The sequence below is a fragment of the Salmo salar genome, chromosome 25, assembly GCF_965601325.2.
Source record: "Salmo salar chromosome 25, fSalSal1, whole genome shotgun sequence".
Lineage (NCBI taxonomy): Eukaryota > Metazoa > Chordata > Actinopteri > Salmoniformes > Salmonidae > Salmo > Salmo salar.
Genome location: NC_138315.1, coordinates 34,194,754 through 34,211,441, shown reverse-complemented (window position 1 = coordinate 34,211,441; position 16,688 = coordinate 34,194,754). Strand labels below are relative to the sequence as shown.

Genomic DNA, 16,688 nt, shown 5'->3' with positions numbered 1-16,688 from the left:
GGTGTACCCCAACAACAGAATGGTATGGGTGTACCCCAACAACAGAATGGTATGGGTGTACCCCAACAACAGAATGGTATGGGTGTACCCCAACAACAGAATGGTGTGGGTGTACCCCAACAACAGAATGGTATGGGTGTACCCCAACAACAGAATGGTATGGGTGTACCCCAACAACAGAATGGTGTGGGCGCATACTGGTCATTAAAAATATTCATGCAAGCAGACTGCTGATTTCCAAAGTCATCCTCCTCTGGAGTGGCCAGCTCATCCCCCTCAGGGAGATGACATGTTTTATGAGAAAATAGCAAGCATTTTTTAAACAGTCTGTTTGTGATACAAGTTTGAGGTGTTTTTAAAAATGTTTTATGTTTTTTTCTCCAATTTATGCTTTGGCTACAAATACGAGTATAGGACGAGTCAACAACATTATTTGAATATGAGTTAACAGAATAATGAACTTTGAAAAGTGAGATTTTCACTGGGCAGTTACTTTAAAGTAACTACTATAAAGCTATCTCAATGATATTGCCATCAGGCAACCTGTTAGTGCTGTCCATTAACCTGTCACTACATTAGCATCTATTAACTTACTCTAGATCTTGTGGTGTGGGACAATGTTAGCATAATTCTAACCTGTTGGGAATACCCAGTTTACACCCCTGGGCACTGCTCAGGAGGCTCTTTTTATGCTCATGGTAACTAACCCAATCTACACTATGACAGTTAGAACTATATACATGTAGACCCCAGATTACTATCACCCCCAAATCTCCTCAGCACATCGCTCTCTCATTCCTCCCAACATGCCAAATAGAGACATCATGGTGTGAGAGTGTGAGCAGAGAGCTGAGGCCCAGTGTAAAAACCCACTATCTCCTGTCGTCCTTTCTCTCTCTTTCGCAGTCTTACCTATTTATTTTTAGCACCTAAACAACTGGTCTCCTAAAAATGGGCCTGTGTGTGGTGGGCAGGGGGAGAGGGGTGCTGCTATGTACGGTATCCAGCCCCCCAGCGCGCTCCAGGCCTGTCAGGGCTGTTCTTTCCCTTTGTCTCGACAGGAGAGAGGGAGCGAAACGGGGAGAGAGAGGGTTGCTGGTTCCTGAACAAGCGCTATGCGTTAGAGGGCGGCTTGGAACGAAACTCAAGGATAGTTATACTATAATTGAAGGGCAACCTGTTATTCTCCACCTGTCTTTCTATTGTTGTTTTAAAAATTATTTTAACATTTTGGAGTTTGTTTTCTTTCCTAAGCCTAAGCGCTCTTGTGGAGGCCGTAACTAGTGAAGGTTACTCTGTGATTCTCTGGGTGCCTGGTCGTTCCTAACTCAGACCATGCGTTCCCTGTGGCTGCTCCTGATCCCGTGCCTGTCCCTGTCCCTGGCGCCCTTCGTCCAGACCGAGAAGGGCCTGGAGTTCCCTCGCTATGACGGGAATGACAGGGTCATCGACATCAATGACAAGAACTACAAGAAGGCCATGAAGAAGTACAGCATTCTCTGTCTGCTGTACCACAAACCCATCCCTGACGGCAAGGAGCTGCAGAAACAACACCAGATGACCGAGATGGTGCTGGAGGTAAGCTTGATGAGAATGAGGAAGAGGAAGAGGAGGAGGAGGGGAGAAAAAGGGAGATGGTGGGAGAGGATGTGGGAGAGGATAAAAATATGAGGAGGAGGAGGAGGAGAAAGAGATGAGGAGGAGGTGAAATAGATGAGGAGGAGAAAGAGATGGTGGGTGGAGGAGAAAGGGGAGAGTCACTAGGGAGGGGGAACACCTGGGCTGGACTGAGGTGATTTAACAGTCTGGGGTCACCGGGTCAGCTAGACCTACAGTATTACTCCATAAATCATTTACAGTACCAAGACATTACAGTGTTCCAATGGGCACGTAGCTCACAACTTACTGAGGGGTTTGCTGACTGTGGTTAAAGGAAAAATAAAGAGGTGTAATGGGTTCACACTCCAAAATATGTTGCATAAAGCGTACTTCATTACATGTCACTGTGAATGAAAAACATCACCTGCTGCTCGTTTGTTGTTGTTTACAAATGCTGTGTTCAATTACAGACCTACACACTGAAGAAGGCTGTAATTCCGAAACGTCTGTGTACGCTATCCCTGATGCAGTAAAACAAATTTAACATTGAATAATGAATTAAGCAATATGCAGCATATTTTGGAGTGCGAACCCTTTACACCTCTTTATTTGTCTGAATTTGCGGGTTTTACGCACCAGCCAAACTTCTGGGAGAGCACAATGGTTCTCTTTTGATTAGTTAAAGGAAAAATACACTAAAAAACAATCTTTTGGTATTTTTTTATTCACAGTGCCAAAATGTTTTGCATGTCAACAGTCAAGTTTTCAAGATTTTGGACTTTCAAGAAGCAAAGTGACACTTGCCACGTCATCATAATGATGTTTTTTTTGTTTGCATCATCCTGGTGATGTGGCATGTGAAACTATTGCTGCGTTCACAGGCTTGTCAGAACTCTGACATTTCTGACTTTCTAATTAGTTGAATGCGGCATTTGCTTCTTGAAATTCCAACATCTTGAAAACTTGACCACTGACATCCAAAACATTTTAGGACTGTATTAACAGTGGACTAATTAAATAAATACCAAAATATAGTTTTTGAGGGGAGATTTCCTTTAATGTGAGTATACAAAACATTATGAAAACCTCTTTCCATGACAAAGACTGACCAGGTGAAAGCTATGATCCCTTATTAATGTAAATTGTTAAATCCACTTCAATCAGTGTAGATTAAGGGGAGGAGACAAGTTTTAGAATAATTTTTAAGCCTTGAGACAATCAAGACATGGATTGTGTATGTGTGCCATTCAGAGGGTGAATGGGCAAGACAAAAGCATTGCGTGCCTTTGAACGCGGTATGGTAGTATGTGCCAGTTGCACTGGTTTGTGTAAGAAACGGCAACGCTGCTGGGTCTTTCATCCTCAACAGTTTCCCGTGTGTATCAACAATGGTCCAGCACCCAAAGGACATCCCTGTGGGATGGTGTTTTTAATGTTTTGTATGTTGCTCTCAAGGTCTCTGTCTGTCTGTCTGTCTGTCTGTCTGTCTGTCTGTCTGTCTGTCTGTCTGTCTGTCTGTCTGTCTGTCTGTCTGTCTGTCTGTCTGTCTGTCTGTCTGTCTGTCTGTCTGTCTGTCTGTCTGTCTGTCTGTCTGTCTGTCTGTCTGTCTGTCTGTCTGTCTGTCTGTCTGTCTGTCTGTCTGTCTGTCTGTCTGTCTGTCTGTCTGTCTGTCTGTCTGTCTGTGTGTGTGTGTGTGTGTGTGTGGAGAGAGAGAGAAGCTGCCCAATTCTGTCAGTTAAGGCTATTTCTGTTAATTCATTCTCCACATCACTCCCGTTGTAATGTATGTCATTCACCCCAGCTCTCTGCCACAGGCAGAAATAGGACCGGCACTCATGCACTGTATGTTATTGAGCTATACATGTGAAGGTTATTCCCGTGTCAGTCTCTCTCCCTGTTTTGCTTTGAAATTTAATATACTATATCAATTAAAATGTTATTGAAGCTATAGGGTTAGCTAATTGATTATAGCATTTCATAATGCCCTATGACTGCATCTACAGTCTAATGTGCTATGAATATGTTTCTAATGTAATCAGCACATCATAAGAAGCTACTTCAAGTAAAGTGTCAGTGTAGTATCCTACTGCAACAGTGTGATATCTGAGCTGTGACAGTGGGCTACAGTGGGCGGCTTTAGCCTAAGCTCTTCTCCCTAGCTGTCCTGTGCTCCTCATGGCTTGTGTTAGAGTGTGATGTGCAGCAGGTAATCTGAGACCAGTCTCCCACTCCTGATAATAGCCCCAGATATTTAACTCACCACAGATGGGTAAGTTGACTATGTTTGCATAGTAAACTTACACACAGCATAGTCAATTTACAGACAGCATTGACACACACACTTACCCCACAGACATGCCATCAGGGGTCTTTTCACAGACCCCAAATCCAGAACAAATTCAAGAAAACATACAGTATTATATAGAGCCATGATTGCATGGAACTCCCATCTCAGATCGCTCAAATGTACATCAAACATGTTCAAAAAGCAAACAGCTAAACCAATATCTCACCGCACAACGCCTCTCCCTTATTTGACCTAGATATTTTGTCTGTATGTATTGATATGTAGGCTATATGTGACGCTTTACATTTATGCAGTTCTGACCTTGAGATGTTGTTGTCCATTAATGTTCTGTATTATTTAATGTTTCATGTTTTGTGTGGACCCCAGGAAGAGTAGCTGCTGCTATCGCAAAAGCTAATGGGGATCCTAATAAAATACCCCAAAATACTGCACTATGGTTAGGGTCCAGGGTAATCATAATTAACTGTACTTATTATTTTGCTTCACTAAAAGATATCTGTATAAGATTACCATATCTCGGTTCAAAAAGTATTGAGGGTATTTAAATTACTTTCAAATACATTTGGAAGTAAGTATTTAGATATGTTGTTGCTGAAAACATAAATAGTTGAATATTGGCAAGTATTTGAAATTACTTAAATACACAGTATTTATAACAACTATTAAAATACTCCCATGCATTTGAACCAGGTCTGTTTGCAATTTGAAAATAATGTTTTTGGAAATACTTTTACAAACTTCCAATATAAGTAGTTGATTCGGGACACATTATTTCAACATACTGAAATACATGGAAAAGATCTACATAACAAATAATCAAGTACACATATATTAGAACCCAGGTCTGGAGATTACATCCATGTTGCATTATTTTATAAGGAGCTTACAGAGTGAGATTTGTTTGAAGAGTCCACAGCCTATCTGATCTTTCTTCATCACTCTGTCAATGTATCATTGACATAATGTATCTCATGCTTGGACAAAGGCTACTTGTTTCATGTTGCATGTACTCTAAGTTGTAGTTTTCTGTCTGTGTTCATTGGTTTTAGCTTGCTAGAAGTTGAAAGATGGACACTGTACAGCATAGTACAGTTTTGCTGAGCTGCAAAAAACACACACAATCCCTTCTTCTTGTCTATAACTAATGCATATTCCCTGCCTCTATATCATTTTTTTTCAAACATGATGTTCAAAGCCCTAAATGATCAGCTGTCACCGTATTATCTGGATAAAGACAGACAAATCAGTGTTCCCCTCCTGATATTTCTGTCAGTCAGGTATTCTTAGGAGCCCCAGTTTGACCTGGGACCTGTCAGAGCTCAAGGCCTTGACTGACAGAGCCTCAGCTAATTGAGACCACAACGGCAGCAGCATTCTGGCTTGCATGTACACTACATGTAGAGCTGTGCACTTTTAGTCATTCTAGAACTGTCTCTCTCTGTGTGTGTGTCGCCTTCGGGCTTTTCTGTTCTCTGGACCGTTATCTACTCAATAACGTCACCCCAATTAAGTCTCATCTCAGTCCTGTCTGTCCCAGTGCCAACTTACAGTCGCAGATTGTGGACGTGACTGTGTATGTGTGTGTGTGTGCAAATATGTGTATGCGGCCAATACAATTTGATTTGATGTAAATTATAGGTCAGCAGTGACTCTCTCTCTCTAGGGTTCTTTCCTAGATATGATTGATTAAAGTTTAAAAAAGCTTCAATGTTTTGTCAATGCTTCAAACTGGATCACAGTTTGTGAGCACATACAGACGTAGAATCTTAATTTGAACCAGTTTGCTACAGCAGAGAAATAATCATGTGGCAACAGAAAATGTGAATTATTATGTGGATTATATTTAATGGACATTTTTGGTAGGGGTTGATACATTTTTTTTGTTAGGGAAAATCAAGTCTGACATTTTAAAGTGGAAATAACACACTTTAGAAGCCTTTTTAATATTATAATACACTACAAGTTTGCATTGCCTGCTGTATAGGAAATTTCTCAGCAACAACAGAGTGATCAAATGAAGATCTTACATCTGTACCAGTAAGGGCAGATGTAAGATCTATTTGACACTATTTGACACTGTTCCAATTTTAGTGTTATGATGATGTTGAAGTAATTGTCTTTTGTCATCTCCAGCTGGCTGCCCAGGTTATGGAGGAAAAGGAGATTGGGTTTGGAATGGTTGACTCCCACGAAGACGGCAAGGTTGCCAAGAAGCTGGGTAAGAAAACATATTAACACATCAACCTGCACTATAGTTGCCAAATAGTATGATACTGCATGACTATGAAGCACCAAAAGGCTTTTGTACAGCCTTCAGTGAATGGCTGTAAATAATGGTCTGTATTTGACCCCCTGAACCCTAAACTATGACCCAGGCCTGGTGGAAGAGGGAAGTGTGTACGTGTTCAAGGGAGACCATGTGATTGAGTTTGATGGCCTGCTCTCTGCAGACACCCTGGTGGAGTTCCTACTAGACGTGAGTGCCTCATTGATAATAGGCACAGATCTAGGATCAGCTTGCTGTTGTGTCCCTTTCCCTGTACAACAATCTCTCTCTTCTCTCTCTAGCTGTTGGAGGAGCCCGTGGAGGTGATAGGAAATACTCTGGAGCTGAGGGCCTTCGACAGGATGGAGGAAGACATCCGTCTTATTGGCTACTTCAAGAACGACGAATCAGAATGTGAGTGAGTGTTTTTGCCAGTCTGTCTATGTTTATGTGTGATGGCACGGGTTGGACTGCTATTGGATGATCCCCTGGCCTTGATAATGACCAGAGCATTTTTAAACTCCCCACCACCACGGATTACATTTCAGTCATTTAGCAGATGCTCTTATCAAGGGCGACTTGCAGTAGTGAGTGCAGACAGTTTAATACTTTTTTTCATACTGGTTCGCCATGGGAATCAAACCCACAACCCTGGTGCTGCAAGTGCCATGCTCTACCAACGGAGCTACATGAGCTTCATGACCAATTTTACCCTCCCTTCACAGACGGCTGTGAAGCCGAAATGTTTTCCCATTTATCCTAAGACGCAGCACCACACTCATGATGAGCACAATGACGGCTGTCTCGCCCCTGACCAACTGTGGGAGCCTAGAACTAGGGGTCAACAGGGTTCAGTTATTTCAGTGCCTGTATGTGTCAACGGCATCTCCTTAAAGGCTAATGATAGCCCAGCTAGCACACACAAGCTAACAGATGCTCGGTAACGGCTATGCTAATTGACAGAACCAATCGGGGAATTAGACTTTAATGCTGAAGGTCTACATCTCTTCATAATGGATAAGAAATGGTGCAGCAGGTGGTTACACAGTAGTACAGCAACTTAAAAATAAGTTAAGGGTACTCTCTTCCATCCCTCACTCCACCAAATGCTCTCCTTTCTCTTCTTCATAAACCTCTGGTCTCCTCCAGACTACCATGAATTCAAGGAGGCTGCAGAGCAGTTCCAGCCCTACATCAGATTCTTCGCTACCTTTGAGAAATCTGTGAGTATACTGACATCCATACCTTGAAATTCTGTTTCCTTGGTCTGTGAGTAGGAGTCCTGTCAGGGCAGGGGGTCCTGATTGGTCTGTGAGTAGGAGTCCTGTCAGGGCAGGGGTTCCTGATTGGTCTGTGAGTAGGAGTCCTGTCAGGGCAGGGGGTCCTGATTGGTCTGTGAGTAGGAGTCCTGTCAGGGCAGGGGGTCCTGATTGGTCTGTGAGTAGGAGTCCTGTCAGGGCAGGGGGTCCTGATTGGTCTGTGAGTAGGAGTCCTGTCAGGGCAGGGGGTCCTGATTGGTCTATGAGTAGGGGTCCTGTCAGGGCAGGGGGTCCTGATTGGTCTGTGAGTAGGAGTCCTGTCAGGGCATGGGGTCCTGATTGGTCTGTTAGTAGGGGTCCTGTCAGGGCAGGGCATGGGGTCCTGATTGGTCTGTGAGTAGGAGTCCTGTCAGGGCAGGGGGTCCTGATTGGTCTGTGAGTAGGGGTCCTGTCAGGGCAGGGGGTCCTGATTGGTCTGTGAGTTGGAATCCTGTCAGGGCAGGGCATGGGGTCCTGATTGGTCTGTGAGTAGGGGTCCTGTCAGGGCAGGGGGTCCTGATTGGTCTGTGAGTAGGGGTCCTGTCAGGGCAGGGGGTCCTGACTGGTCTATGAGTAGGGGTCCTGTCAGGGCAGGGGGTCCTGATTGGTCTGTGAGTAGGGGTCCTGTCAGGGCATGGGGTCCTGATTGGTCTGTGAGTAGGGGTCCTGTCAGGGCAGGGCATGGGGTCCTGATTGGTCTGTGAGTAGGGGTCCTGTCAGGGCATGGGGATCCTGATTGATCTGTGAGTAGGGGTCCTGTCAGGGCAGGGCATGGGGTCCTGATTGGTCTGTGAGTACGGGTCCTGTCAGGTCAGCACATGGGGTCCTGATTCAAGGTGTTTGTGTGGTTTAAGGTGGCCAAGGAGCTGACCCTGAAGATGAACGAGGTGGATTTCTACGAGCCCTTCATGGAGGAGCCTGTCACTGTCCCTGACAGGCCCAACTCTGAGGAGGAGATCGTGGCCTTCGTCACTGAACACAGGAGGTAAGAAAGGGATCAGTATGGCTGTCAGAACAGTTATTTCACTCTGATCAGTGTGATTAGTGACACCAAACAGATAGGGTTGTGTAAGATTGTTTGTCTTTGTTTTCAGACCAACACTGAGAAAACTGCGTGCTGAGGACATGTTTGAGACCTGGGTGAGAAGTTGTATTATTTTTCAGTTCAGTTCAAAGCCTCTGAATAGAGAATTACTCAATGTAACATACATAGAAGTGTTTGATATGCAATCTTGCTTTACTTGCCTTAATCCTGGGACAGCTTCTCATGATGTTGTTTCTGTTATTCTCAGGAGGACGATTTGGAGGGGATCCATGTAGTGGCCTTCGCAGAGGAGGAGGACCCTGGTAAAAGCCATTATATCAATATCATTACCCAATTTTAGTATTGAGCAAGGCGAACACTAGTATAAATACACTTAGCTCTGCAGTACAGGTTCCCGAGGAGATGAACGTGACATAGCTTTTAAAAGAGCAACCTCATACACATTGCTTCAGAACGTATTCACACCCCTTGACTTTTCCATATTTTGTTGTGTTCAAAAGTGGGATTAGCAGGATTAAAATTGATTTGTCATTTTTTGTCAACAGTCACTACAAAATACTCTGTAATGTCAAAGTTAAAGAACATTTTAGAAAAATATATGTTTTATTAATGGAATATATTTTGATTAGACAAGTATTCAACCCCCCTCAGTCAATACATCTTAGAATCACCTTTGGCAGCGATTACAGCTCTGAGTCTTTCTGGGTAAATCGAGCTAAGAGCTTTGCAAACCTGGATTGTACAATATTGGCCTTCTAGTTCTGTCAAGTTGGTTGTTGATCATTGCTAGACAGCCATTTTCAACTCTTACCATATATTTAAGTCAAAACTGTAACTAGCCACTCTTCGTAAGTAACTCCAGTGTATATTTTTGACTTGTGTTGTAGGTTATTGTCCTGCTGAAAGGTGGATTTGTCTCCCAGTGTCTGTTGGAAAGCAGACTGAACCAGGTTTACCTCTAGGATTTTGCCAGTGCCTAGCTCTTAGCTTTTTTTTAATAAAAAAAACTCCCTAGTCCTTGCTGATGAGAAGCATACCCATAACATGATGCAGCCACCACCATGCTTGAAAATATGAAGAGTGGTACTCAGTGATGTGTTGTGTTGGATGTGCCCCAAACAGAACGCTTTGTATTCAGGACATAAAGTTAATTTCTTTGCAAACATTTTTGCAGTATACTTTAGCGCTTTATTGGAAACAGGATGCATGTTTTGGAATAGTTTTATTCTGTACAGGCTTCCTTCTCTTCACTGTCATTTAGTGTCAGTACAATGTTGTCAAGCCATCCTCACCTTTCTCCTATCACAGCCATTTAACTCTGTAACTGGTTTAAAATCACCATTGGCCTCATTGTGAAATCCCTGAGCGGTTTCCTTCCTCTCAAATGAGTTAGAAAGGACGTCTGTATCTTTGTAGTGACTGGGTGTATTGATACACCATCCAAAGTGTAATTAATAACTTCACCATCCTCAAAGGGATATTCATTGTCTGCTTTTTTTTTACCCATCTACCAATAGGTGCCCTTCTTTGTGAGGCATTGAAAAAGCTCCCTGGTCTTTGTAGTTGAATCTGTGCTTGAAATTCACTGCTCGACTGATGGACCTTACAGATAATTGTATGTATTAAATACCATTATTGCACACAGAGTTAGTCCATGCAACTTATTGTCTGACCTGTTAAGCACATTTTTACTCGAAGTTATTTAGGCTTGCCGTGACAAAGGGGTTGAATAGTTATTGACTTAAGGCATTACAGGTTTACATTTTTTATTATAAAACATAATTCCACTTTGACATTATGGGGCATTGTGTGCAGATCACTGACACAAATTGTAAACGCAATTTTAAATTCAGCCTGTAACACAACAAAATGTGTAAAAAGTCAAGGGGTGTGAATACTTTCTGTAGGCATTGTATCAGTCTTATCTGAACCTGAGAATCACTGAAATGGATCATAGCTTCCAGGAAATTCAACTAACTTCTCAGGGATTGATAAAACACAGACGAACCTTCTTGCTGCGTTGTTCAGATGGTTATGAGTTCCTGGAGCTGTTGAAGGAGGTGGCCAGAGACAATACTCACCACCCTGGTCTCAGCATCATCTGGATCGACCCTGATGACTTCCCCCTGGTGAGACACACATACAGAGACAGACAGACAGGGCTAAAGGAACTCTTCTACAAGTCCCTACAGTTCTCAGGTCTCACAGTGTCTTCTCCCTCTCTCTCCTCAGCTGATCCCCTACTGGGAGAAGACCTTCCACGTGGACCTGTTCAAGCCTCAGATCGGAGTGGTCAACGTTACTGATGTGAGTCCCCTAACAGCTCCAGTACAGCATAAGAAATTGCTGGCAACCTGTCCGGAATTGTGAAAGTCAGATCGAACACATGTTGGCCCCTGACCTTTGACCTCTCTTTCTCGCTCCCTCCCTCTGGACAGGCTGACAGCATCTGGCTGGAGATAGACGAACAGGATCTGCCCACAGCCCAGGAGCTGGAGGATTGGATAGAGGACGTCCTGTCTGGCAAGGTCAACACCGAGGATGATGACGATGACAACGATGATGATGACGAAGATGATGACGACAAAGATGATAACGATGATGATGACGACGAAGATGACGACGATGACGACGATGATGACGACGAAGATGATAATGACGACGATGATGATGACGACGATGATGATGATGATGATGATGAATAATTCAAATACTACAAATTTGTAATCCAAAATTCACAACATTGTTGTATAGTCTCTTCACTGTACCATCATCAAAGTGAACGAGTTCAGGGAGAGAGGAATAGATCTATACGCTTTTATAAAATATTTTGTACAATGTGTACATCACTGGCCAAAATCAACCTTTCTGCATTAGAAGAAAACCCCATCAACAGATTTTGTTTTTCAAGAATCTGATAAAAATACTGTAGATAAACTGAAATCTATCTGAAAGAGAGAAGTAACAATCTGTTGACCAACAGAGATACTTCAGAAAACCACAAACAGTACTTTCCATCCTTCCCTTAATTCTACTAATTTATAACAATGACTAGCAACCACGACAAATACATCAATCTAACTTTAGTTTGATCAATGAAGTGCTGCTGTACACTATACTAAACCTCACTGAAGTCACTGAAAAGGTTGGCATCTTTGTGTGCTTTTCTGTGCCCTCTATTATATACTCTGTGTGTAGATAATTGCAGTTTAGGTTCTACTTCCTGGATTCAGTGCAAATACACACCTGTCTCTCTCTTTCCCAGGGGCTAGATCTTTGTTATTACTATTGACACTTTCCAATTTCCACAACACTTTCTCTCCTTTCATCTCCTCCTCCTCTCCATCTCTGTATTCATGTGTGTTTGAGTATGCAACAGCTGCAAAGTGAGATAATATCAGCATTACACACCCAGATGGGAGAGGAAAGCCTATTTAAATGCAAATTCTTCAAGTCTCAATTTCTCTCATTTATTCTCTCGCAATGTTTCGTTCTCTTCATCTTTCTGTCTCTTTCCCTCCTTGACTCATCGCTCGTTCTCGCCCTCCTTCCGTGGGCTATTAGAGGAGATGTGTAGTGGCAGGAGAGAGTTCTCAGTGTTCCGTAGGACCAGGGCACAGTAGGGGGAAGGGGGCTTCAGATATTAACTCAATGTCTATACTCAACCTTCATATTACAACCACTAACTCTCTCGCTCGCTCTCTCTCCGCCTTCTCACATACTGTACAGTACACAAGACAAATACACTGCAGCACACACACGCACACACACTTGCGTTCCAAAACTAAGTCATACAGTATGAGAATATGTTGAAAATGTTCATACAAATATTTATTTTACAAATGTGAATCTTGATACAGTTATTGTAATTCCATATCTGTAATCTTAAAGCAAAAACTTAAGACTGAATTTGTCAGTATGAAATTTAGGATGGCTGGCGCACGCACGCACGCACACACTCTCTCTATAGGACGAAAATTCTTGCATACAATAACACAAACAAGTTGAGCATACAACATATGTGTTTCAAAACATAGGCACCTTTGTAGTGAAGGATGCATAACAGGAGACAAAGGCCCCATTCAAACACTTCCTTTAAGTAGTCACATATCTGAATTGGTTGTATGACGGAAAGCATTGGTTGGCAATCTTGCTTTGATCTATCCAACACTTACGACTTGCGATTACCTCAAGAAAACAAGGAATAAAGGATGAATTCGAACGGTATTCAAACAAAATTCACAACCATGATTTCAACACTATAAAATCCTCAACATTTAACTTTTTAGTGACAACAATGATTGTACAATTGCTAACAATTTCATTATCATAGTCTTGAAAAATAAGCACATGTAATAGGGAAGATTTGGATAAAAAAAATTCTATATAAAAAGAAATAAATACTGTCCACAGATTAGTATAAAAATCCCATAGCAGTGGTAGTACTACTAGTTGTAGCTAGATGGCACTACAGCTTCTGTTGTGAATGTAGAGATCCCTCACTATGAGACTGTTGTCTGCACATCAATACTGAGGAATATACCGTATCCAATATCCAAATGTTAAAAAAAAAATATATTAGAAATGTATCACCTGGGCCTATTGGAATCAGTTCCAGGACATGTAGATATGTGTATGCAGTCTTGGAGATAGACAAGCATTTCGCGACACCCGCTATAACATCTTCGAAATATTTGTATGTGACCAATAAAAAAATGTGATATTGATTGGTGGTATCAGATCAGTCAGTCATGTCTGGAAGAAAATACATTACCACAGCTACTTCTGTGTTTTCTCTTCTCAAACTCTCATAAAAGAGAGGATATTGTACCATCGTTTCATCTGTTGTTTTCTCTTCAATCTGAAGATGGACAAACTTGAGCCTGCATCTGTTTCACTTAGCTTTAAGGGATAGGTTCTGTAGAAATGTAATAATAGCTTATTTCATCTGGAGATAAGACACAAATCTATTGCATATGTCTCCTCATTAGATGCCAAAAGTATAGAATATGTCTGTATAAATGCTCTCTCTCCCTCCCTCTCACCCTCCCAGCTTGTTTGTTCTTTCAACTGTGAGTTCATGGTTAGAGGACAGTATCTAGCAATAGTCCGCTTTGAGTTTGAGTACAACAGATTCTGACAACCTCTTACAGATATGCCTAGGAATCCTGGGTAGTACAGTGGCTGAACATAACTGTGGGCAGCCAGACAAGTAAGACATTTATCAATTAAATGGAAAGAACCCACACGTTTAAATAAATACAAACACATGTACAATCCATTGGCGGTAAAGACAAGCAGTCTTTAGTTTGAGACAACTGAACCTGAACTGTTGGTGATTAGGTAGTATTTCATTCATATTAGTAGGGCGAAAGATATGAAAATACTCACTGTTGCTATAGCAACCCTAGGGAGGATCCAGAGACAGGTACATGTAGAGCCAGATTGTGTGTAGATACAGTTTGTGTACACACACACACACACACACACACACACACACACACACACACACACACACACACACACACACACACACACACACACACACACACACACACACACACACACGCACACACACACACACACACACGCACACACGCACACACACACAGAGAGGGAGAACAAAAATGCTGCAGGGGTCATCTACAGTGCATAGAAAAAACCTTGACATAATTCAGTGTTCCAGTTTGCCTCAGGACAATAGAAACCAGAGCATATTGCCTATCTCTCGCTATCTCTCTCATCTTCACTGCAAAGAAGCTATAGGCTGGGGATCCATAGGGTTTATTAACTATGCTAACACTTCATCTTGCAATATTCCATATGCATCTGTTCATAAAAAATACATACAATAAAATAAAATAAATTGCAAAGCAGCCAAAACAATCTTTATAAAAAACAGTAATATAAATAATTTAAGAGACACAAAATACCACAATAAGAGCATATCAAAGTAAAAAAGGGTTTAAGAAACATAACACAAAAAAACATACAAAAATTGTATGATACTGTAATTCTAGAATAGCCACAGTCTTTCGTGTCTGTTAGACTGATGTTTCAGATTGAAGACACAGGGTAAACTTGTGTGACTTGGGGTCAACATACTCCTCGGTCATTCGAATGTAGGGGATGGACTTGACCCTGACCACTAGGCTGAAGTCTAGACACCTAAGGGAGAAGACCATGCCCTCCTTTAGACTGCTGGTGACCGCAGCCTCGCTGACCAGAGTCCACCGATCAGCCATCCAGCGCTCTTGACCGTACTGCAGCGTAGGACCAGGGGACAGGTAGGCCTCAAGGAATGCCTGAACACACACACACACACACACACACCACACACACACACACACACACACACACACACACACACACACACACACACACACACACACACACACACACACACACACACACACACACACACACACACACACACACAGACAGACAGACAGACAGACAGACAGACACAACACATTTCAGAATTGCTGACACACTATCGTAAGGACATAATCGTAAGTAGCTTGTGGACATGCCTCCAACCCTGGTCATACTTGCCCAGTCTAAATCAATCCCTATCCATTTATTTATTTTAGGAAGCTCAACTGAGGGGTCATCATAAAGAGTATTGTGTTAGGGCACGGGGACTGACTTGGCACTAGAGTAGGGCTAATGGGTTCATTCTTACTTACCTTGGGGCTCATGTTGTGTGTGAGGCAGAAGGCCAGGTGTCTCTGGATGCTGTCCATGCTGTGGCAGTGCTGCCTCCTGGTGGTTCGGAGGTATTTCTGCAGGGCGCGGGCCATGGAGGGGAAGATGGCCGAGGCTGCCTCCCGTACATCCATCACATCCCCGGGGGACACTTTCTGCTCCTCCTGCTGCATCCGCCTCACATGCATGAAGGCCTCCTCCACAGCCACCACTAGCCTAACGTTAAAGTAATGTACACACAGACACAACATTCAGTATACTGTACATTCATCTTTTCTTACACCCTAAAGTTACTATCCTAACGTTGGGCCAGTAACCGAAAGGTCGTTGGTTCGAATATCTGAGCCGACAAGGTGAAAAATCTATCGATGTGACCTTGAGCAAGGCACTTAGCCTAATTTGCTCTAGGGGCGCCGTACTACTTGGCCTGACCCTGTAAAACAAGGCATTTCTCTGCACCTATCCGGTGTGTGGCAATAAAACATCGATTACAGCAATGTACACACAACATTCAGTATACTACTGTACATTGTTGTTACATCTGTTCTTACATCCTACAAGTTATAAAAACACAAGACAATGTACCCTACTGTATCTATTCTTAAGTCCATCTATGTAAATCCTCATCTATATTTTAAATCCTTGCATTAAGCATCATACAGTGCCTAGAGAAAGAATACACAGCCCTTGACTTTTTTCACATTTTATTGTCTTACAGACCAAATGTATAATTGATTAAATTGAGATTTTGTGTCACTGGCCAACAGACAACATCCCATAATGTCAAAGTGGAATTATGTTTTTAGAATTTCTTTAACAAATGAATTAAATGAAAAGCTGAAATATCTTGAGTCAAATATTCAAACCATTTGTTATGGAAAGCCTAAATAAGTCACATCACATAATAAGTTGCATGGACTTACTGTGTGCAATACGTTTTGAGTGACTACCTCATCTCTGTACCCAACACACAATTATCTGTAAGGTCTGTCAGTCGAGCAGTAAAATTCAACCACAAAGACCAGGGAGATTTTCCAATGCCTCACAAAGAGGGCACCTATTGGTAGATGGGTAAAAATAAAAAAAAAGCAAAAAAAGAAGACATTTAATATCCCTTTGAGCATGTTGAAGTTATTAATTACACTTTGGATGGTGTATCAATACACCCAGTCACTACAAAGATACAGGCGTCCTTCCTAACTCAGTTGTCGGAGAGGAAGGAAATCACTCAGGGATTTCAACATGAGGCCAATGGTGACTATAAAACAGATACTGCACAGAGTTTAATAGCTGTGATAGGAGAAAACTGAGGACGGATCAACAACATTGTAGTTACTCCTCAATTCTAACCTAAATGACAGAGTGAAAAGAAGGAAGCCTGTACAGAATAAAAATGCATCCTGTTTGCAACAACTACTAAAGTAAAACTGCAAAAAACTTTATGTCCTAAATACAAAGCGTTGT

At 42.2% G+C, this 16,688-nt stretch overlaps 2 protein-coding genes across 2 annotated transcripts in view; one reads left to right on the top strand and one right to left on the bottom strand.

Annotated features, from left to right (window-relative positions):
* The first annotated feature begins 1,023 nt into the window (after positions 1–1,023).
* Positions 1,024–13,243, top strand: LOC106586628 (calsequestrin-1). The gene is made up of 11 exons (XM_014174116.2): positions 1,024–1,578; positions 6,041–6,125; positions 6,283–6,383; positions 6,476–6,587; positions 7,323–7,396; positions 8,326–8,456; positions 8,566–8,611; positions 8,764–8,818; positions 10,545–10,645; positions 10,749–10,823; positions 10,955–13,243. The coding sequence occupies exons 1-11, from the start codon at positions 1,336–1,338 to the stop codon at positions 11,219–11,221; spliced, it is 1,290 nt and encodes a 429-aa protein (XP_014029591.2). The 5' UTR covers positions 1,024–1,335; the 3' UTR covers positions 11,222–13,243.
* LOC106586627 (vang-like protein 1) overlaps positions 12,322–16,688 on the bottom strand; it is a 37,745-nt gene continuing 33,378 nt past the window's right edge. Inside the window, exons 8-9 of the mRNA XM_014174114.3 lie at positions 15,206–15,440; positions 12,322–14,821 (exon numbers count right to left, since the gene is read on the bottom strand). Coding sequence (XP_014029589.1) covers positions 14,561–14,821; positions 15,206–15,440 — 496 coding nt within the window. The 3' untranslated portion in view covers positions 12,322–14,560. The remainder of the gene's footprint in view (positions 14,822–15,205; positions 15,441–16,688) is intronic.